Genomic DNA, 24,118 nt, shown 5'->3' with positions numbered 1-24,118 from the left:
TCCAACCCATAGGGGGTAAACTAGGCTCTTATTGGGATTAGTCCGGTTTTCTCACGATGTTTTCCTTCACCGAAAAGCAACTGGTAAATATCAAATGATATTTCGTACATAAGTTCCGAAAAACTCATTGGTACGAGCCGGAATTGCAATTCGCACGCTCTTACCGCTAGGCCTCCAGCGATTTTTTTGAAGTATGTATAGCACAAAAAAAATATTTAGAAATGTAACATTTAAGGTAGGTAATTAAAATACGGTATAAACATTATTGGAGAAGACTTGGAGGAAGTGTCATAGGGATCTACATTCGATGCGTGGAAAACAAGTTCTTTTGTCTAATTATAATCCATCGGCAATCACGCGAGCGCATAAAACGAAAATCATTTTTTTTTCACTCCCTAAAACTCCCTTAACCTAATAACAGTAAAACAAAAAATAAAATATAGAGGGTTACCAACCAGCCAAAGAATTATAAGTAGATATATGCACTTATCCCAACGCACCTCACGTTCTACTCTGCACGGGGTTCATTGCCGCTCCTACCGCCCGCCGTAAGTAACTATCAACACCTACATTATCAAGGCTACGATCGAAGATAATCGCTTCAGCACTGAAATAATACCGGTGGAATACCGGTATAATATTTTTTATTTTAATTGTATTAATTTAATAGTAAGTAGTGTAAGATATTAGGGGTACATTAGCCAACACTGTTTCCATATATTTTCAAATTTTATTTTGTCCGCCTTAATTAAATTTTGCACCCTGCCGGAACTTTATTTATTTAAATTCTCATTTGATTGATTTCGAGCCTTATGAAAAGTCGTATAGAGTAGTAAATAAAATTTTACATCTGACTTAATGACATCTGGTTTTATTCGGTTTAACTTTAGAAAACGCGTATCTCGACAAAGCCATAATGTAGAAAATTGTCAACAACCAAATGAATTATTAGCATTTAAATACGTCACGTGTGACATGAACAGACAAGGAAAGCAAGATTAAATGTATTGTTTCTCTTTCTTCTTTCAATGGAACGCTTTTCCTAAAAGGAGGCCACTAAACTCAAAACGCTATCTTAAAAAAAACTTGATGGGTCAGTGACCTGTCCCAGTAAAGTGAGGTAGTGTGCGTGAAGTGCGCTTGTGTGTGAAATGGGGTAAATTGACAGAATCTGAAAATTTACCCACCTCTACCGTCACCTTAAGTGGAAATGGGCTGGCCATTTGTCCCGATACTTGGACGGAAGGTGGACCTTAAGAGTAACAAAATGGCCAGGACCAAGGGGAAGAAGAGGCCGAGGAAAACCACAAAAACGATGGGCAGACGACATCATACAGATAGCTGGAAAGAACTGGATGGAAACAGCAAAAAATAGAGAGAAATGGAAGGGTACTGAGGAGGCTTTTACCCAGCAGGGATCAGTGCAATCAAAAGTGCAACCAATTTAATAAAAAAACAAATGATATTAAAGCACTGAGCAAATAAAGCTATAATAATAATAATGTGTCGAAGAGAAGGATAGCTGACCATGTCCGCCTCCCGCTGTAGCACTTGTCCGAGCCAGGAGTTGAGTTTGTCGTAGTATGGCGGCGGTTTCTCTGAGTCTTCGGGCGCGAATTGAAACGTCACGCACGCCGACGCGCGAGATATCGCCTCCTGCAACACAACATGTGGTATAGTTTGTAGCTTTCTAGTAGAGCCCGAAGGCTTATCCTATTGTCTATTGTTCAGTAAAACCGCACGTGCTACTTACCTGCAAAAAAGGGTCCTAATTATTCTATTTGGCGCCTGAGCGCGGGCTAGTCCAACGCTCAAAAAACCAGTGTAGGTGCGCTCTTCGATAACGCGCCTCTGTTACGCATCTCGATGACACATTTTAGACTGGTTCTGTAGCGTTCGACTCGCCGGCACTCGGTAACCGAAGTACCGATTTTTTATGCAGGTGGTTGTGGCACGTGGCACGAGCGGTTTTACTTAACAATAGACAATAGGATTAGCCTTCGGGCTCTATTAGAAAGCTACAAACTATATTCGTTTATAATCGGTACCAAGCTTACTTGGCATGGTATTTGTGATTACAAAGTGTGGGAATGTATAAATGGCACATTTGCAAGTCAGAAAACCAAATGAATGAAACATCGAAATTATGATTAGAGTTCGGACAGGATATCGCAAAAAGAAATACGATAAAAGAACAGGATTTAAAGTGATGGGCGATTATGAATAGAATTTAGAAACAAAAATAAAAAAAGCGGCCAAGTGCGAGTCGGACTCGCCCATGAAGGGTTCCGTATTTAGGCGATTTATGACGTATTAAAAAAAAACTACTTGCTAGATCTCGTTCAAACCAATTTTCGGTGGAAGTTTACATGGTAATGTACATCATATATTTTTTTTAGTTTTATCATTCTGTTATTTTAGAAGTTACAGGGGGGGGGGGACACACATTTTACCACTATGGAAGTGTCTCTCGCGCAAACTATTCAGTTTAGAAAAAAATTATATTAGAAACCTCAATATCATTTTTGAAGACCTATCCATAGATACGTATGGGATTGATGAAAAAAAAATTTTGAGTTTCAGTTCTAAGTATGGGGAACCCCCAAAATTTATAGTTTTTTTCCTATTTTTCTGTGAAAATCTTAATGCGGTTCAGAGAATACATCTACTTACCAAGTTTCAACAGTATAGTTCTTATAGTTTCGGAAAAAAGTGGCTGTGACATACGGACGGACAGACAGACGGACAGACGGACGGACAGACAGACAGACCTGACGAATCCATAAGGGTTCCGTTTTTTGCCATTTGGCTACGGAACCCTAAAAAGCGACTCGAATACATCTTCCTCTCCATCTTCCGAGCCGTGTTGGCTGTTTGATTATGATATGATAAATACATATTACATATCTAAATAATTGTTTTATCTTTTTAGTTCGGTGGAGGACGATTTTATGATACATAATCAAAGTAAAATCAGCTCGTATGAAACAATTATTAGCAAATTCAGTAGACGAGAAAGTACTCACAACTAGATCTACAGTCGGTGGTTCATCGCCGCCGGGTTCCGCGCTCTGCAAGCGGAACAATTACTGATTATTGAGGAGATATAGATCGAATCAAAATATATAGTATTTTATGCAACCGTTGTTTAAAGGTAAAAAAAGGCGAGTGGCGTGAGTAACAATTTGAGGCGAAGCAGAAAATTGTTAATAAAGACGCCACGAGTATTTTTTGACTCAGTTATATAACGTCGCATGTAATACTTTTTCTACGACCAAGCATTTACTTTGAAATAAAATTGTAAACTTAACAAATATTTTTAATTCAAGAAGTAGCAAAATTGGAGGGTACGGGCGGGAAAAAGAATGAATGAAATAAAAATAAAAACATGTCTACGGTACACTTATTTGTCATAGATGAGATGACATTTAAAATAAGATCGGCAACACCGTATTTCATTCAATATTTTTTAAGCGGTCATCATACGTGAAGTATTTTAGGATGTACTGGCTATCTAGGAACTTCTAGAAGGGAGAGAAAGCACAAGACGCGTCCACTTGGTAACAACCATTTATTGAAAGAGAGCGATGATATGTAGGTATACATTAATCTGTCGCCGAGAATTGGTTCTACCCTCTTACCTAATTATACTCATATATTACAATTACAATACGAAGTGGCGTAAAATCGCCAAAAAGATACTGCGCGTATGCACAAACCGCTTTTCGGGGAATAGACTAAAGACTCGTCTCGAGTCGAGACTCTCGACAACTATGGGGTAGGGTTTCAAAGGTGCGCGCGCGACTACCCTCTAAATGACAAATAAAAGTACGGGAGTAGAAAAATACATCGATAGCCTATATCGACGAATCATAAATCATAAGGGTGTCACACCTCGAAATTCAGCCATTCCATTCGAGAAGCGCGTTCGGGGCCGATTCAAAGGTAAAGTAATAGTACATTATTGTCGAGGTTCGGAAGTAGCTAATACTTGCTGGCTGAGGATTCGTTTTAAACGGACGACCTTGGGAGTCCGTTTAATTGAATCCGAAGCCAGCAAGTAGCCTTCCAGCCGAGTCATATATAGTGCTTTTCTCAAAAATGGTGCAAGAAATAGAAATATTTTACAGAAGCAACGTTCAAATTTTCACAGAAAAAGGTAAAACCATTAAAAAGATTTGCTTGCCGCCTTTAAAAAAAAAGAAGTGTATTTTTCTGCGGAAAATACGCCAACCTATTTGAGATACCTAAATAGTCGCGGTACCAACATTAAGCCTATAACAGGCTATTGCACCGCACCGCGACCTTGGAGCGTCACACCCATAAGTGAGAGCGAGAAAGAGATATCTGTTTCTCGCTCTCACTTATGAGTGCGACGCTCCAAGGTCGCGGTGCGGTGCGATAGTCTGTTACAGGCTTTATAATAATAAGTGCTGATCATCTGTTTGGCTGTTTAAGGTACCTGTGCCTTCATTTGATATGGCCATTTAAAGTTTATAAAGTTTGGAACTCGACAAATAATGGAATTCGTATGCGACATTGCAGTCCCGAAATCGAGACTGCAATGTTTTTAACTTTTTAATTTTTTGACTGACCATAAACTACGCACTTCGCGACCTATTTTTTAACCGGCAACGTCGACTTTGCCGTCCATTTTTGAGAAAAGGTATTTTTATAAGTTTTCCCGCTAGCTCAGCGCTGCGGTCTCCGCAGTATCTATGCTGAGTCGGCGCCTATTCTTTACCACAACACATGACCCTCTACTTAGGTAAAATAAATATGTAAATTGCTATTACTGCTATTAGTGTTCTTCTTTTTGTCTCTTGTCAACTTTCTTTTTGCCTCTCGTTATTTATTTATTGTGTCACAAAACATGTAAGTTGTGGTCGAATAAAGATTTTATCTATCTATCTCACACTAGGGGCTATAGTCACTCGGGGGCGTCATGGCGGAATGTTAGCGATCCCATGGCGTCCCCCATACGGCAATGCGGGTAAAGCCGATGTGGGTTTAGTGGGTAGGACGTCTCCCACCTTTTCTCGCTAAGAGAAAGGAATGGGAGATGGGAGTCCCACATAACCCCCGACAGGGGGTATGCGTAACAGCATTACCACATCGTTAAAAAAAAAAAAAAAAAAAAAAAAAAAAAAAAAAAAAAAAAAAAAAAAAAAAAAGGGGGCTATAGTCACCAGTATCTTGAGTCCCGCGTCGGCCACGACGGCCCTGGCCGCCCGGGCGTCGCGGAAGGCCGCGGCGAGGCGGTCGGTGAGCGCCCGGGCGCCGGCGGCGCGCAGCGCGGCCCACAGCGGCAGCGCGCCCCAGCGCCCCGCGCCGCCCGTCAGGCCCCCGAGCGCCGCCAGCGCGCCCTCGCGCCCGCCCGTCTGCACGAGTACGACAAGAAAACATACGAGATCGAGCTAAATGTGGGGGACGGTTAGTTAGTGTTTCTGGGCATTTTCCGCAAATCGACAACCATTGTGCCTATTTTGCGTGAAACGAGGTAGCGCTACTCTAACCACCCCAGCTCCTCCATGAAACCTAGCAGTGTTTTCAGGTTGCTGACTGCCTCTTTTAGTGTGCTCGGAGTTCCTAGGTATTTGTTCCTGTATGTTTCTACCTGTTTACAGTCTAGGAGTATGTGTTTTGTTGTTTCCTCTTCTTCCATGCATGCTCTGCACAAGGGGCTGTCCGTTTTACCCATATTGTGTAGGTGTTTGTTTAGTGTGTTATGTCCTGTGATAAGTCCTATTATTTTACGTAGTTGTTGCCTAGGTGGGGGACGGTATAACGGTATAGTTTGTAGCTTTCTAGTAGAGCCCGAAGACTTATCCTATTGTCTATTGTCGACGACCGGTCTGGCCTAGTAGGTATAGACCCTGCCTGCTAAGCCAATGGTCCTGGGTTCGAATCCCGGTAAGGGCATTTATCTGTGTGATGAACACTAATATTTGTTCCGGAGTCATGGATGTTTTCTATGTATATAAGTATGTATTTATCTATATAAGTATATATATCGTCGCCTAGTACCCATAGTACAAGCTTTGCTTAGTTTGGGGCTAGGTTGATCTGTGTAAGATGTCCCCCAATATTTATTGTTCAGTAAAACCGCACGTGCTACTTACCTGCAAAAAAGGGTCCTAATTATTCTATTTGGCACCTGAGCGCGGGCTAGTCCGACGCTCAAAAAACCAGTGTAGGTGCGCTCTCCGATAACGCGCCTTTGTTACGCATCTCGATGACACATTTTAGACTGGTTCTGTAGCGTTCGACTCGCCGGCACTCAGTAACCGAAGTACCGATTTTTTATGCAGGTGGTTGTGGCACGTGGCACGAGCGATTTTTCTTAACAATAGACAATAGGATTAGCCTTAGGGGTCTATTAGAAAGCTACAAACTATATACAGGGTGGATTTTCTTTTTGGGTCGGCGAGGGCGGCTATCGAATCCCGTCCGGCTAGGTACGCGAGATCGATCTCGGAAGACCTTCCCTCGATTTCGAATCGATGGAGATTGCCGGTTACGGATTTTGGAAAAAACGTACAGGACGTGAGAAAGAGGTCATTTTTGACAAACTTATTTTGATGCAGACTGATCCCGTTCCTATTGAGTGTTGAGGATCGAAAGCTTGTATGAAACCAAAAAAAAAATGTTCGACTAGAAAAGCCACAAATCGACGAAAAGTTTTCCCATAAGATTTGTATGAAAATGAAAACATTTATTTTGCACGTGCTATTTTTGTATGCCGACCGATTCCATTCCTATCCGGTATCAATAGTTTCCTAGAGGTCGACTTAGCATAACAAAAATAGCATGTGAAAAATAAAAGTTTTATTTTCATACAAATTGTATGGGAAAAGTTTTCCTCGATTTGTGGCTTTTCTAGCCGGAATTTTTTTTTGGTTCAATACGAGCTTTTGATCCTCAATAGGAATGGGATAAAAAAAAGTTTATCAAAAATGACCTTTTTCTCGCACCCTGTATGTTTTTTCACAAATCTGTAAAAGCCAATCTTCATTAATTTGAAATCGAGGGAAGGTCTTCTAAGACCGTTCTCTCGTAGCAGCACGGGATCCGGTAGCTGCTGCCCTCACTGACCCAAAAAGAAATCCACCCTGTATAGAAATTCAAAAAAGTATTTATTCATCTGTAACACTGTTGATCCTACTTACCGGATTTACACCTTTGGAATGGTCATTTGCCGTCATAGGCTCTGGAATTTTGTAAAATGTCTGTAAATATAATTTCAGGAAATTTACAATCTCAATTATACCTATTATATATATAAATACATAATTTAAAAATAATTACTTTCTGATGGACCTATCAGGCCAGTTTTAAAAGACGTCACCTGCCGCGCGCGGTTCCAAGTGTTCCAACCCAATAAGTACCTATCGACGTTCGTGTATTTGACAAGGTACACGATGACGCGCCGCGAACGGTACCACGGTAGCTAGGGTTGCCAGATGGTCGGGATTTGGCGGGATTCTCCCGATTTTTAGCATGTGTTCCCGATTCCCGACCAAGTGCAAATTGTCCCGAAAAACAGGTTCACGTTATAAAACAATGATTTCAAGTTCCGAACTGTCGTCGAGCGAGCGCGCGGGGCATGCGTGGCAAGAGATTGTGCGGTGAGGGAGCGATAGTTTTTTTTCCCGACTTAAGTCCCAAAATCCCGAAAAATTGATATTTTTTCCCGATAATAGCGCATTTCCATCTGGCAACCCTAACGGTAGCCGTGGTTGGTGTTCACCGGGATAAAAGTCACAATTTGTTGGTAATTTTGACGAGGTTTAAAAAGGATACGACAGTAGGGAGGCCGGGAACGCCAAACCAGGGCCCGGGCGTGAGTGTGACGGAGTCGGCTATGCTGTAACTCTGAAACAAACAGTATACTTTACTTTTATACTTTAATATCTGGGAGACCGAGCTTTGCTCGGAAAACATAAAAACTCAAAAATGCGCGTTTTCCCAGAGATAAGACCTAGCTAGATCAATTTTCCGCCCCCGAAAACCCCCATATAGTAAATTTTATCGAAATCGTTAGAGCCGTTTCCGAGATCCCCGAAATGTATATATAAATAAACAAACAAGAATTGCTCGTTTAAAGGTATTAGATTGTTAAGGTGCAGCAGGCTCAGAGAGCGGGGTTTTTGTAAAGTCGTAGCGCTTTTTTATACAGTTGCCAATAAATCCAATAATTTAATTAGCAATCTTGAGGCCTTTCTCTAGGGACTTCGGCGAATCGAATTCTGACCACGTGGCCCCCGACGCCTCCTAGGGCTAGGAGCGGTGTGAGATTACCTAAACATGTCTATTGCATGCATAGACTAGGAACCCTCTAGACTGAGCATAGTAACGCTACCCCCTCTGCCACTTATACGGTAGTTTTACTCCATCTTCGAGTCAATTCCGTGCCGTGATCGGTCCATGTCTTTGAACGGACCAATCACGGCACGGGATTCGCTCACCTCGTCCCCCGCACCCCCGTATTTTTGGCAGCATCGGTTTCATGAAATAATTGCTCTAAACTCAGTCTAGAGGATTCCTAATCTATGATTGCATGTCTACTAACTTCGTCTCTGGGCAACGCCGCGGGCAGCGCCAGGCTATGCCCCCGCAGATGTAGATGTAGGCCCCGGCGGTGGCAGGCGTCCGCTAATGCTGCGAGGTCGTCTCCGCCGCCCAGGGGGGCTGCCCCGGCGGATCCTAGGACTAGGAGCGGCGTGCGTTCCGCCGCCAAGTCTTCTTCGCAGAGTCGTTCAAGAGCAGACACGTCCATGCCGCGTCCTGACAAAAAAAGCGGCCAAGTGCGAGTCGGACTCGCGCACGGAGGGTTCCGCACCATCAACAAAAAATAGAACAAAACAAGCAAAAAAAAAAACAAGCAAACAAACGGTCACCCATCCAAGTACTGACCCCGCCCGATGTTGCTTAACTTCGGTCAAAAATCACGTTTGTTGTATGGGAGCCCCACTTAAATCTTTATTTTATTCTGTTTTTAGTATTTGTTGTTATAGCGGCAACAGAAATACATCATCTGTGAAAATTTCAACTGTCTAGCTATCACGGTTCGTGAGATACAGCCTGGTGACAGACGGATGGACGGACGGACGGACGGACGGACGGACAGCGGAGTCTTAGTAATAGGGTCCCGTTTTTACCCTTTGGGTACGGAACCCTAAAAACACTAGGTCTTCATTTGTCAGTACAGTCAAGGAATTTGATATATGTGCCACATTGTAATTGTAACTTGTAAGAGTAACAACCGATACAAAAGTTACTAGAAATCTTATGTATATTATTGTTATCATGACAAGTTGCAGTTAAGCGGAGATAATGTTGACAATCACCTACTCGCATACCTCGCAACCGAGCTAGCAAATCTGTAGCAGTTGTACGTCAGGGTTATCACTACTACGCATAAACTAAAGTACAAAAAATATTTTTTCTTTGTTTTCAAACACACCAATATTTTCAAGCAGTGAAAATTCCATGGTAATATTTGAAACAAATGCGTAAAAAAACGTAATTTTATAAACAAAATAACAGATACATTGAAACGCATCTAATATTGACATTGACCTGTTAATTTATATTATTTTGACAGTAAATTGAACCGGGTTATATCGGAAGAGGGTCAACAAGGTCCTCGATCAATTTTATTAATCTTACATACAATAAAGTTAAAGCAAAATGGTTCATCAGAATCGCCAACCCTGACACAAAACTGTCATATGCTACGGTTTTGCTAGCTCCGTTGCGGGGTATGCCTACTCGTGTATGCTCTGTGGGAATGTCTTACCGCGCGGGTGCTGGGGTACGGGCCGCACGCAGGCTAGGGGCAAACCGAGCTGCCTGCACAAATGTTGTACGACGCCCAGAGGAGACGCCACGCAGCTGTATATGCACGGGAGGCGCGTCGCGAACGCCAACGCTAGCGAAAAGACGCTAGTTATAACATCTCATATGTACTTTTGAAAAACCGGTAACAAAAAAAAAAATTTAATCTGTTTATTTTCAATCAAGAGGTTAGTTGTACAATCAATCTCAGTTACAATCTCTATATTTGGAGATTATTTAAACTAAGCTTAGCCTTATATGTGAACTTATATTGTTTTGTTACAGTTAGTTAGTGCTTACATGTTAATACTAGTTATATCTTACATTAATTCATGTTAATCAGTGCTTTCTTAAGTGTACTCTTTGCTTTATCAGGATATTTTTCTAAAGTTTCTACTACATGTTTGGGTAAGCTGTTGAGGATATTAGGTAGGTATTTTGACCAGAGCCTTTTCCCATATTCATTGGTGCTATTAGGTATTTTAAAGTATGGTTCATTGGTTAGGGTCCGCAAACAGTGCAAATGACATTGAATTATAATGGTTGCATACCTCCATCCTCAAGGTAGCGCGGGTAGCGACAGTGCAGCAGCATTCGAGTCACTCGCACCAGCCCTTCCAGCTGCTCTTGATGGTAATAGGCACTGTAGTCTGCCAGTCTGCAAACACCAAACACGATACATGTGTGTCTCCGAGCTTCTACTTAATAGTCCCCGTTACACGTGACAGTTCTCTACATTCATCTATACCCTGATAGCTAATCGGAATAAAAATAAAAGCGCGAAATTTGACACAAACGGCGCTGCAGGTAACGGTCCCAAGTAACAAGGTCCTAATAAAGATTTAGTGAGTTTGAATGCAGGTTTAGTGTACGTTGAAACGTCCTAAGACCGCCAAAGATGTCAACTCTAGCGCGCGGCTACAGCCCACTATCATGCATGGCGAGAACGAACACGTCACGAAACGTCGGAGGTAAAACTTAGATACGCGATTAAGTCCCGTTGTACAATTATAAATGTGTAAAAATCATGAAAGTTTAAATCAGTGTCATGGCGAGAAGGTTCGCGATAGACGCGGCGGTCAATGGGCCTGTATTCACCTCACCGATAATTGCATGCTATTTGCTTTAGGTCGCGGCATTTCAAGGATCGATTGAATTTATTGCACCTACTTACCGGCCTACTTTCTTAGCCGGCAGTTATCCATTTTGTCGCAAGGTCTGGTTTTAAAGCATTTTTGCCTGTATATATTACTAATTGGTGCTGCAAACTCTGTCATTATTATTATTATTTTTTTTACTTAAATAACATTTAATCATTTAAACAGACACAACAGACAGAATAAAATATAAACTATAGCTGGTCAACCAAATCTTGTCAGTAAAAAAAGGCGCGAAATTCAAATTTTCTATGGGACGATATCCCTTCGCGCCTACATTTTACAAATTTGCCGCCCTTTTCTACTGTCAAGATCTGGTTGATCGAGTATAGAGACAAAAGCCTGCCATCACTTGATCAGAACCCCAAAATATATGAAAAAAAAAAACATTAAAATATGCAGACCTAAAATAATCAACAAGCATTATAGGTAGGTACATACTATAATTATACTATCAGTAAAGTAGGACATGGTCATGACCATTGTTATTTTATGGTTAATTAGATAATTAGTCCCAGTTTTGCCTGCAACTTAAAATAGCACTGGGAACTATTTTGACTAGCATACAGAATATATAAGTAAGACAAATTATATAAGTTTCGTAAAAAACTGGGCACGAACCTGCGATCGCACGCCTCGCTGTTTCAATAAAATTTTAACCGACCTACTGATAGTAACAATTATACTTAATCAAGTATTTTTGACTGTATTATTTGAGGTCAACACCTTTATTGTCAGAGAAGAAAAAAATTATTTACCTACTGGTCACACTAAAATGTGAGTGAAATGAAAACATACATTCAATAATGCCACCATAAAATTCTCTAATTCCATTGTGAGCCAATCTAATCAGGATAGGCTCAAGGTAACTGATATGAGCCATTAATACAACCATACTTAATGCACTAAACTTCCTCGTAGTAATAACATGCGTGTAGAATGTATTGGACATGCACTTTATGGGTGTGATTGTCGTTAGGCATGCTTGCTTTACATACTGTGCATAGATTATGATGTATGTAGTGGTAGTAATATCTAAACAAAGAAGCAATCCTGCACTGGATTTTGATTAAATTTAGAAAATAGGATGAAAACTAGAAAATAGGCTTGGATTTGATTTCCTAAGAGGGTTCAGTTGAGATTGTAGTGTAGTCCATGAGTACTAAATGAAGGGACATGTGGTAATTTTAAATACAAGTTATGTTACTTAATAGCTTAGTTGGTAAAGCAATTGCTTGCAGTGTAAACTTTGGTTTAAAGCCTGCACTCATTATGGTTTGTAAGCAATATTTAATAATTAACATAAACAGCAACTATTGACATTCCGACAACTGTATGACAGTAATTCAGCATTGTTAATATTGGCAAGCATCATCCTAAAGATCAACAAACACAATGCCATGTCATATCATATCAGATAACATGGCATCACTCGTAGTATGTATGAGTCATTGCAAATGGATGTAGAACATTGAATCCCCGTAAGAGCAGTATAAAGTGTTTGTTATTTTATTGAATTAATATTTGCAATTGTTGATGATTTATTATTATTGTTTGTATTGTAAATTGCATCCTATTTATTTAATAAATGTTTGAGTTTAAGGTTTGTTTGTTTTTATGTATTTTAAGTATCTTTTTATACATTTCTGACAATTATTCAAGATATCCACAAGGAACCTCCTCCAAGGCAACTTCAGGAGTGTTACATGTGTGTTGTCCACTCTTTAAAAACTTGTACACTCCTTTGTTGAAGACTATTTACTGTCATTTAGTTGTAGGTACTAAACACAACAACACAAACCTTATTGAGCTTACCACGGGTAGAGGTTGATTTGTACGAGTTTGTCTCATAATATTGATTGATATACCTGAACATGTGTGCCATCCACCGCGACGTTTCGCTGGCGATGTGCGCTCCGAGCCTTGCGGCGTGCCCGCGCTCCAGCCGGCCGAACAGCGCCGAGATGCTGTGCGACAGGATCGCCGCCCGCGTCACCGCGTCCGTCGGCAGCAGCGGCGGCTCCGCGCTCTCGCAACTGGGATCCGTCTTCAACACCAACTCCTCTAAAACCTTCAAAATCTCATCCATAGAAGTCTCTTCCGGCTCGAAGAACCCGGCGCTGATTTTGCGCGGTTCCCTCCGTCTCTCGTCATCGCCGGCCTCGTGAGCATTCACTCCGGCTTCCAACCTCTCTACCACTTCTGAAACTTGAAATTCCAGCCCGCCGAAAGGACCCCGGTCCTGTTAACAAGACGGAAATAAGAATTTGTCTCACAAAACGCAAAACCACTAGATAGTCGGAGTTTTACCGTCTCGGACGGCGCCTCGCTTTGAGGACTGGGTTTGTTAGATTCGGTATCTGCGACCGATGCATCTCCCATGCTGCGTGGCGAATTTTTCGCAGATTAACAGCAGCTATCGCGATATCACCGAACATAGAAATTTGTAAACGTCACGTATTGTTTTGACGTGGGCTACTACCGTTCACAGATAACGAAATGTTTTTACTCAAGCAGCACAAAGATCCTTCAAATGGACGATTTTAACAGTTGCTCAAATGATATCACAGCAAATTTGACGTTATCGGTTTTTTTGGACTCTATTTTGAGTTTTGACAGCAGTTTGAAGTTTCACTCGTCAAAATTCATTATTTTTCTAAATAGGGCTAAAAAATGTCCTATGCCAAAATATTTTCGGTATCTACGCGAGGTAATAACAGTGCTTGATTATATCTATCATTAATATTCTTCCCTGAAAGCGCCTTTTCGTTATTTTGGCATTAATATATCGATTACGCAACTGTGTTGTTTATAACCTCTTTTGCGTATTTACTATCGAAAAATTCTATTAATATACCGAGATTGCGACTTCATTTCATATGTTTAACACTACTTACATTAGGCTTTTGAGCTTATCATCCCTATTTGGCTACAATTCTGTAATAAAACTAACTTATTGCTTGCCTTGTTAAGTAGACCAAGTATAGAGTATGAGTATGTGTTGTAGTGCGCGCATGCGGCGCGCTGAGCCGCGCGTACAGCGCGCCGGCGGGCAAGGCGGGCGAGTACCCGCTGCAGGAGAAGGGCTACATGTACGTGAACCCCGACCCGCAGGACATGTCGTTCAAGGCGCTGTCCGACAAAGCTGCACAGACCATGTTCTGGACGGAGCTGGCGAGAGGATTCGCAGTCACCTTGGCTCACATATTTAAGGTATGTTTAGTTTAGTCTGTAGTATAATTTGTGCATGATAAGTGCACAAATTATGTGCTCTTTGACTGTTGCTAATCAGTGGACTATTGTATTTATTGTATTGTAGTACGGGCGATTTTCTGCAACTCAACGTCCTGCGCCTATTTTGCGTGATAGGGGCTAGTCCTGCCAGCCCAGCTCCTCGAGGAATCCTATCAAACCTTTGATGTTGAGTAGGACCTCGGGGATCAGTGGACTATTGTGTATTTGTATACAAGTGACGAAAAATACATATGTTAAGATAAGATAAGATAAGATAAAAGATAGTTTATTCAAGTAGGCATAATTACAATGCGCTTATGAACGTCAAATAAAGCTAGGTAGACCGGCTCCAACCCTACACCTCTGCCCCGAGAAGATTTAAATCCCCCCTCAATTGGAGGAGGGTATCCCAATATGGGACCGGCAACAAACTCGGCGGGACACATCTTTTCAAAAATAATTACATCTTATAATTAACATGCATTACGAGAAAATAAGGGAAAAAATACAATTTAAATTACTATAGAATTCATGCAATTATACACATAAGGTGTAATAGAAATTTGATTTAGAAAATATACATATGTACATGGAATCATACAAAATCGTAGCTCTTTCAGAAAACATATCAAATTCTTACAAAAGGAAAAGAAAATAAAGTTATTAAAAGAAATGGGAAAACATATTATATAAATCTGATTGATTATTATTAATTACCAACATATAATATTTGATGTGCTTTCCTGCTTACCTGAGCTGTGTCACCTATAACTCTATACATAATACAATGTTTTTAATTGCTACTACTTTTTATTAGTTAGTTTCTGGTTTGGACCATGCATGTTTGTCTGTCAAGTAGTCCTCGACTCTGTAATAAGCTTTTAACATCAATGACTTTTTTAAGTAATTCTTAAGAGCTGGAAAGGGTAATCTTAAAGCATTCTCAGGTAACTTGTTATAAAAATGAATGCATTGCCCAACGAATGACTTTTGTACTTTACGGACACGAAACTTTCTGATAGCAAGCTTATTTCTATTTCTAGTGTTAAAGTTATGGACATCAGAATTCTTAGTGAAGGAGTCTAGATTCTTAATAACATAAATAATACTATCATATATGTATTGGGAAGCTACAGTTAAAATATTAATTTCTTTGAAAAGTTCTCTTAATGATTCACGCGCTCTTAAGTTATATATAGAACGAATGGCTCTCTTTTGTAAGACAAATATAGTCTGTATGTCAGCTGCTTTGCCCCAAACCAGAATACCATATGACATTACACTATGAAAATAACTATAATAAACAAGGCGAGCTGTTTCAACATTAGTCAGTTGTCTAATTCTCCTCACGGCGTAAGCGGCCGAACTTAATTTGTTAGCTAGTGTTCCGATATGAGGACTCCATTGTAGATTTTTGTCCAATGTTAAACCAAGAAACAGAGCTTTATCTACCATCTCTAAGCATTCATTATTCAAAAGTATTTTAGTATCGACTGGTTTAACATTCGGCAAAGAAAATCTAATACATTTGGTTTTCTTAGCATTAAGAAGCAAATTGTTCATAGTAAACCAGTTAAGTACATTAACGAGTGTGCTGTTAATTACACTATAATCGGTAGATTTCCGATCAACCTTAAAAAGTAATGATGTGTCATCAGCAAAAAGAACTATTTCACAAAGATTTTCTACTATACATGGCAAATCATTTATATGAACCAAAAACAGGAATGGACCCAAAATAGAACCTTGCGGCACTCCTAATTGGACTACAGCTCCGCTAGACTGGGTTTTGTTTACAACAACTGTTTGTGTTCTATTGCTAAGGTAAGAAGACATAAAGTTTAGGGCATTTTCTGACAGACCATAGTGTTCTAATTTCAAAATGAGCGTTCCATTGTTGTATTGCCACTATGACAAATGATATGATATGTTAACAGTCACAGAGAAAAACTTAAAACATCAACAATGCTTCCAGGAACCAGCAACCATCAACTACCCATTTGAGAAGGGGCCCCTGTCCCCGCGGTTCCGAGGCGAGCACGCGCTGCGTCGCTACCCGTCTGGAGAGGAGCGCTGCATTGCCTGCAAGCTGTGCGAAGCTATCTGTCCTGCTCAGGTTAGGCCGCAAACAGCAGAGCTAATTCGCTTCTTGTTAGATGAGGAAGCAGCGCAATTAATGAATTCATTTATAACATATCCATGCAATTTTGCGACTAACACACTCCTTGTGTGATTTTTGTAAAAATTTACCAATATAGTAAAATAACTGGTTCCGACTTTGACTGGCAGGCTATCACAATTGAGGCGGAGGAGCGCGCGGACGGGTCTAGGCGTACGACGCGATACGATATTGACATGACCAAGTGCATCTACTGTGGCTTCTGCCAGGTAACACATCTACTTTATACCTCATCATTAATTTCAATTCATATATACCAACCTTTTTTTTTTAAAAAAAAAAAAAAAGGAAATAAAAGGCTATTTTATTATATTTTATTATATACCAACCATCAAAGCGGAAGTAAATAGCTTCTCAAAGAAATATAAAGAAAGGCTAACAAATCATGAGAACGAACTTGCCAGAGACCTATTAAACGACACCAATAACATCACAAGACTCAAAAGGTGGCAGAGATCTTGGAACTAGACCAGAGAGAATAACGCACCCCCTCTCGTAATGGACGACCACCTTGAAAAAAGAAATGTATAGATACATACAATCTGATTATGGCTATGAAAGTCGATGGCAGATGAAAATAATATAAAAAAATATATATCAAGGGCCGGTTTTAGCTAATAAGGATCTGAAAAGAAATCTTGTCTTACCCTGTGGGGTTCTAAGTTTCAGGCTGACATTATTTTATCTTATGAGATAACTAGTACTGGTAGTAATCAAGCTATTAATACTAATTATTTTACGTACTAGTACCTCTACAAGCTGTAGACTTCGCCAAAGTTAAAATAAAAACAAGTGGAAACCTAAATGGACCAATAAATCCATATAATTAATAAATATCGAATCTGCTAACAAAATTTCACGAGAATCGGTTGAAAAATTCGTACTGCAGAGGAAAACAGCCAAATAAACATACTAGAGCATTTTTGTCAAAGCTGAAACAGAGACACTCGTACCTACATAAAACTGAGAAAAATAACCGATATAAGTATTAAGTACGTAAAGTATTAGTAAGTAACCATTACGGGGTCAAAGGAATTTTGGCCAAGATGGGACACTCTGACAACACCGATTGTCGTATGTGTGGCGAAGAGGAAGATACAGTGAAACACTTAATGTGTGAATGTCACGCCCTCGCCAGACAAAGAATGAAGGACTTTGGAGCAGGATATCTGGAACCAAAGGACTTTAAAACGCTACCCATGAGCTCCATCATCCGACACATGGATATGGTGGGAAAAGCTCTTGAGTAGCTGACGGATCCTCTCCAGGGGGTGATTGCACAAAAGATCCCTATGGGTCGAAGTGTATCCGTAAGGGCCCCCGAAAATAATAAGATAAGATAGAGCGTGTAGAACTTATAATGAAAAATTTGCTGATATAGATATATTTCATTTATCATTACAACAGTTTGTTTCTGCAATAAAAAGTACAGTTAATAATAAAAATAATATCCATTAGTAATTATATTACATCATACTTGCCAACGTTTACATGTTGTTGTTATGTGTGTTTTTTCAACAATTCAAGTTAGGTATTTGAGTTTTGCACGTTGTAAATTCTATTAATGTTAAAATAGGTTTAAGTTTAAATTGTATTAATGTTAGCTTCTGAGCAGCATAACTGTTATTATTCATTAGTGGAAACTGTGTGGCTTGTGAATGTGTTATCTGATTTACTATGTGTGTTGTTTTGCCTGTTTGTTTCCCAAAGGTTTAAATAAATAAATAAATAAATAAATAAGTATTAAGTACATGTAATTAGGGTAATAATGAGCATGTGTGGGCAGGAGGCGTGCCCGGTGGACGCGATCGTGGAGGGGCCCAACTTCGAGTTCTCGACGGAGACGCACGAGGAGCTGCTCTACAACAAGGAGCGGCTGCTGCTCAACGGCGACAGGTGGGAGCCCGAGATCGCCTCCAACATCCGCGCCGACCATCTCTACCGCTGAACCGAGCGCCCACTTACTCTTATTATCGGGGATTTCTATGCCACTTGGGGTGAATGACCTCAATCATTATGCTAGTATGGATATGCCGCGGGAATCCGGGATTCGTGTGCGATATAGGAGAGTGTTTTGGCATGTTACTGTTAATCAATTAATCGTGCATTGCATATATTATTAATATTAATAATTGAAAAATTTTAATTGAAAATTTGATTACAGATCAATTGAATATATCAATAAAACCACTAAGCTCGCACCTTATCAGTTTTGCATTGCCTTTCGACGACCGAGTCGAGACCCATGTTTTTTACAGTCCTTTATTTTTTTTTTTTTTTTTTAGTAATTAAAAATTTTATAAACGAATTACCGACACCGAAATAGCGTTTACTTTTCGAACAGTTTTGTTCCTATCGCGGGCCAAGGGGCGTATCCATATTACCATTTCGACTTGATATCCCGCGGTGTGGCATAGAAATCCCCGATCACTGCTTATTAGGCTTTAGGGGCTGTTTTGCACTGAGCTCGTATAGAGACCCTTGGAGGATATTCTCCCCTTTCAAACGAGGAAACCTATTGACTGCCAGTATAATGTTCTGTCAGAGTGGACCGCGAGCCACGAACAGATTTCCATGACCGATCGCCTCCCGGGCGATAACTCGTATATTGGTTAACGGATATGTATGATGATCCCTCGTGGACGTCAGCTGCCGCTCCGTTGGTGGGTTGAGGAATGGCAGCCACCGAAACGTGTAAAAAAATTAAATAAATTTTGTCATCGCCTCCCGTTTGATACTTTGTCAGAAGAGAGTTTAGATGTTATTATAAATAAAAAAAACCGTCAGCCGGTTGTATAGTGGTGGAAAGACCGTCAGCTACTTGCATAAACATGTAAAAAAATAAGCGCTGTACCTTTTTATTATAGTAATAACTAAATCATGAAACTTTGCATGTAGGTTTTTCACAGGCATTTCAATAAACGCCTTACGGATTTACGGACATAAATGGTAGGCGCGTAATATTTACATGTTTATGCAAACAGCTGACGGTCTTTCCACCACTATACAACCGGCTGACGGTTTTTTTTATTTATAATAGCATCTAAACTATCATCTGGCAAAGTATCAGTCGGGAGGCGATGACTGAAAAAAATTTTTTTTTTACATGTTTGGTGATCAACCGACGGCCTTTCCACCGCGATACAACCGGCTGACTATTTTTTTAATTCATGATAGCATCTAAACTATCATCTGACAAAGTATCAAGCGGGAGGCGATGACTGACGATATTTGCTCCTGGCCCGCGGTCTAGAGGAACAGTTCCTACACTGTGATTCTGTGAGCTGTAGACCTTGCGAGCGTTACTTAAAACTGAATAAATGTATGGCTCCGCACATGTACAATTTCCAAAAACTGAATCGACGAGATAATTATATTTAATCATCGAACTTGCACAGAAATTACGCGAATCGGTTGAGAATTGCGACCTGTAGAGGAGAACGGCCGGAAAATACGAAAGCATTTTTGTCCAAGCTGAAACAAAACGCTTCGCTAACGCTCGGTCAATAATATGGTGGTGATATCAGCCTTTCTCATATTAAAAAAAGGTTCAATTTCCTCTGGCCTGTGATTGATCAAGGTACTAGATCTATAACAATGTAGGTAATGTACTTATGAAACATTGTGAAAGTGCATGTAAATAGATAGTAGGGCTCGGCGCAAAGTAGCCCTTAAATATAGGAATATTAAGTTATTCTTTTGTGATAATAAATAAATATCTCAGTTATTACTGTTCTTTTACTGAAATTATTTTTGCCTATTTTGTATTTTCCTGTTGTGACTCATACACCTGTCTTATTTCATTGGACATAGGATAGCATAAAGATAAAAAATATTTTGATGAAAATAATTTATTTTGTTACTTGATTTAATAAAATTTAACTGACATTTATTGAGGTAATCACATATTGAGGTAATCATTATAAATACAAGCGCCAATAATTTGCAAGCTCAAAATCTTTATATGTTACAAAATTAAAACTATTAAGCGAGTGCAACTTATAACAGCATCATAAAAAAGACAGCTTGCAAAATTATTGGTCAACAATTTATCAATAAGGCAATATTATTTAATTATTACTACTCAGTCCATCGCTTAAAATACTAATAAAATAATTAATGCTAGGTAACGATAACGATATAGTAAAATAAGCAGTAGAAGTTGATATTTGAACTGGGTTTTTTGGCTCTTCCATAAGTATTTTTAGTGTTCACAGAACATAGGATTATTTTGATGTTGATTTGTATGTCACAATAGTAGAGAGTTACAAATATACTTATAATCAGCAGGAGAGGTATAAATTCTAACATTAAGAGCCAACAGGAGTGGTCATTTCTCCATACAAACGTACTCGACTGTTTCCTCCGTGGGTTTTAAAGCTAGAGCAATGATTTTTTCAACACAGATTAATATTGTCAATATCTGTGTCGGACCGTTTTGCTTTTTTTGATATTTTTGTTTTTTAAGGCGCTAGAGCCCTTCAAAAATGGCCACTATTTTGGCCATGCCGCAATGAGGGCGCCTAATTGACTATGCCGCAATGAGAGGCGTGCTATTCAAAACTAGCTATGAGCGCCGCGCCGGCGCGCCGCCGCCGCCGACAAAATTTTCGCGCCGCCGCCGCCGACGCTGCGCTATCGGCGTGGCATCGGCGTGACCTTGGTAGTTACTACTACTTTCGGAATCAGATAATATATTTTTAATCGAGTTTAGATTATTAACGGCGCCACTTCGAATAGTTTATAGGCATTCAAAAGGTATTTTAGGCCCATATAATTCAAAGATATCGAAGGCAAATGCAAACTTATCTGTCTAGTACCCGCGCTACTAGTCTTGGGGAAACGAAATTATTTAATATCAATTTTAACATCAATATGCTTGTAATAAATATATACAGGGTGGATTTTCTTTTTGGGTCAGTGAGGGCAGCTACCAGATCCCGTGCTGCTACAAGAAAACGGTCTTAGAAGACCTTCCCTCGATTTCAAATTAATGAAGATTGGCTTTTACAGATTTTGGAAAAAAACAGTGACTTTTTAGTACATTATCGTAAGTTGACCCCTAGGAAACTATTGATACTGGATAGGAATGGAATTGATTGGCATACAAAAATAGCATGTGAAAAATAAAAATTTTCATTTTCATACAAATTGTATGGGAAAAGTTTTCCTCGATTTGTGGCTTTTATAGCCGGAAATTTTTTTTTGCTTCCATACAAGCTTTTGATCCTCAATAGGAATGGGATCGATTGGCATCAAAAAAAAGTTTGTCAAAAATGACCTTTTTCTCGCATCCTGTATGTTTTTTCCAAAATCTGTAAAAGCCAATCTTCATTAATTTGAAATCGAGGGAAGGTCTTCTAAGACCGTTTTCTCGTAGCAGCACGGGATCTGGTAGCTGCCCTCACTGACCCAAAAAGAAAATCCACCCTGTATACTGATTTCCTTCCATTTTTATTGTGGAACGTTCCACATTACAATTTATAGATATATATACACTAGACATATGTCAATCACAATGAAAAAATTAACTGTGATCAACTCTGGCTAACATGAGACTCGAACCCACATCTTTGGATTACCGATCCAATGCATAACTAATTTTGCCAGCTAACCATCCGTCATCCGCGAATTTAACCATTGCAAGCATGGTTAAACGTCTTTAAAAGGTATAAAATGGGGTTAATTTCCACGTCCGGCCGTTGGCTTCGCACGGAAGGGCGTCGGAATCGGGTCTCAATTAGGTAAACTTGGCCACTGTACAAATTTCAAGCTTTGCTCTCTCGCAGCTCAATCTTTGGCCTTGCATCGCTCGCATGGAATTAAGCCGCTATCTGAACCTGCAAGTTTTTGGGCCCTGTTTGGATCTCAACTTTCGGCCTGTTTTAAAACGGTTGAGCATTGGTCCTTATCCGATCTTAGCTCCATTGCAACTCGGGTTTTGGCGTCGCATGAATACGCCCGCAGGAAAGCTCCAGATCTTTAACACTATGGCTTCTGTCTTTATCGGCCTGCGCCCTCGCTCTGCTCTCTTGAAGCTCGGCCTCGCACAGAAGCGCGCCGCAATCGGCGCTCCAGGCGTTCGGCCGTCAGCCAAGCTTACACTTGGCGTTCGATTCTTAGCTGTATGCTTACCTGCAGCTCATCCTCTGGCCTCGCATTGGGAGGCGTCGAAATCAAGTCTTCGATGTTACATGGAGCTAGGCGTTGGGCCTCACTTTTTGACATAAATCGGTTTTGTTGAATCGATATTGGTCATGAATCTAGTATTAAACTGGATTGGGCATGAGTGGTGGGGATAACTGACAGAACGGGATAGTCTTATGTATCTTTCAGTAGGAGTAGCAGCGAAAGCGCTATTATTATATGTCCTTGTCACAGTCTCACTTTTTTTTATTCCCCACCGTAAATTAGATGCATGATTGGTCGAATTGATTTGTTGCCCACCATAACAAATAAATTCGACCAATCATAGCGCATTGCGTATGTTTTGTCCCTCACGGAGGCACGCGTAGACCAGTTCTATAGGGTGCTACCTTCTATGATATTGGTTAATGACGGAGCTCGATTTTCTTAGGACTGTCAACAAGACGTTTCTCTGATACAGTCAATCCGCAATTTTTAACTTAGCACAAAAGATAAGGGCCTCGCTAAGATCTTCCGGCCAGAGCCTCGCCAAGATTAAGACCGCCTCTGATGCCGCGCAATACCGCTTATCCACAGTTTATACGATATCATTTTTCTTCGTACCATTATTCAATAAATTATCCTTGAAAATAATAAATGCATTTATTTTATAACTTTCTTACAGCAAAAACAAGTTTTTTCGGTAAAATTTTGGTTTGAATTCTTTTTTCATTAATCGAAGGTGTTTCAAGGCCACGCCGCCGATTCGCCGCCGCCGCCGACCAATTTTGACCGGCGCGCCGCCGCCGGCTAAATGCCTATCGGCGCTCATATCTATTCAAAACTGATATCAATTAGCCAAAAAAGCAAAACGGTCCGACACAGATAATTTCATAATCATTTAGATTTCCAAATTTGGTTACGATTGGTTAAGTTTTGGAGGAGGAAACAGTCGAGTACGAAACCTCGATTGTTGAGATTTTTACGCAGGGTTTTTCGCCTTGTCCTTATCGCACTAGTTTTAGGAGCCGCTTCCATTAGCGAGACGGGTATATTTACCTAAAATATTTAAATCTCAGCTCCTGTTTCGTCTTAATGCGCGCCTTGAATTTGACAGCTAATGCAGATAGCGCTACACGAGTTATATCAAAAATGAGACTATTTAGTAAAGTACCTACCAGGCTACCACTAAACAAAGCGCCATCCAGCTATCCACAGAACTCATCAGAGACGTGCGAGTGTGTCGTGAGGAATAAGAGAAGTGGCGAGTGTTGTGGGACACTCCGTTGGAACGAAGTTAAGAAAGGCTGGGGACATGTTCATGCTCATGCTCTCTTATGTTATGTTGTTTTATTCTGTTCTGTTCTTGCATATGTCGCACAAGTATGGCTTGTGACGCCAATATTTGACATTTGCATCTATCGCACTAGTATGGCTGTGACGCCAATATCAAACATTTATTTTGCATCTGTCTCACTAGTATGGCTCGTGACGGCAAAATCTTTCATTTTTTCGCCTAGCCCCCATCCGCGAACCGTCCGATAAGACGGATTAATAACTAATATAATATTCTCCACTAGAG

General features: G+C 40.2%; 2 protein-coding genes across 2 annotated transcripts in view; one reads left to right on the top strand and one right to left on the bottom strand.

Moving 5' to 3' along the window:
* Window positions 1-13,493, bottom strand: part of LOC134651238 (pyridoxal-dependent decarboxylase domain-containing protein 1) — a 30,220-nt gene extending 16,727 nt beyond the window's left edge. The window contains exons 1-10 of the mRNA XM_063506302.1: window positions 13,308-13,493; window positions 12,866-13,239; window positions 10,392-10,498; window positions 9,803-9,934; window positions 8,573-8,787; window positions 7,804-7,875; window positions 7,170-7,229; window positions 5,190-5,381; window positions 3,027-3,071; window positions 1,528-1,656 (exon numbers count right to left, since the gene is read on the bottom strand). Coding sequence (XP_063362372.1) covers window positions 1,528-1,656; window positions 3,027-3,071; window positions 5,190-5,381; window positions 7,170-7,229; window positions 7,804-7,875; window positions 8,573-8,787; window positions 9,803-9,934; window positions 10,392-10,498; window positions 12,866-13,239; window positions 13,308-13,379 — 1,398 coding nt within the window. The 5' untranslated portion in view covers window positions 13,380-13,493. The remainder of the gene's footprint in view (window positions 1-1,527; window positions 1,657-3,026; window positions 3,072-5,189; window positions 5,382-7,169; window positions 7,230-7,803; window positions 7,876-8,572; window positions 8,788-9,802; window positions 9,935-10,391; window positions 10,499-12,865; window positions 13,240-13,307) is intronic.
* Window positions 13,494-13,588: 95 nt separating this feature from the next.
* LOC134651236 (NADH-ubiquinone oxidoreductase subunit 8-like) lies at window positions 13,589-18,375 on the top strand. Its single transcript, XM_063506301.1, has 5 exons — window positions 13,589-13,707; window positions 14,005-14,210; window positions 16,207-16,347; window positions 16,521-16,619; window positions 18,197-18,375. Exons 1-5 carry the CDS (start codon window positions 13,671-13,673, stop codon window positions 18,356-18,358), a joined length of 645 nt encoding a protein of 214 aa, XP_063362371.1. The 5' UTR covers window positions 13,589-13,670; the 3' UTR covers window positions 18,359-18,375.
* Window positions 18,376-24,118: the final 5,743 nt, after the last annotated feature.

This window comes from Cydia amplana, chromosome 9 (genome assembly GCF_948474715.1).
Source record: "Cydia amplana chromosome 9, ilCydAmpl1.1, whole genome shotgun sequence".
Classification (NCBI taxonomy): domain Eukaryota; kingdom Metazoa; phylum Arthropoda; class Insecta; order Lepidoptera; family Tortricidae; genus Cydia; species Cydia amplana.
The sequence above is the reverse complement of the archived record's forward strand: the minus strand, read 5'-3'. Positions and strand labels throughout refer to the sequence as shown.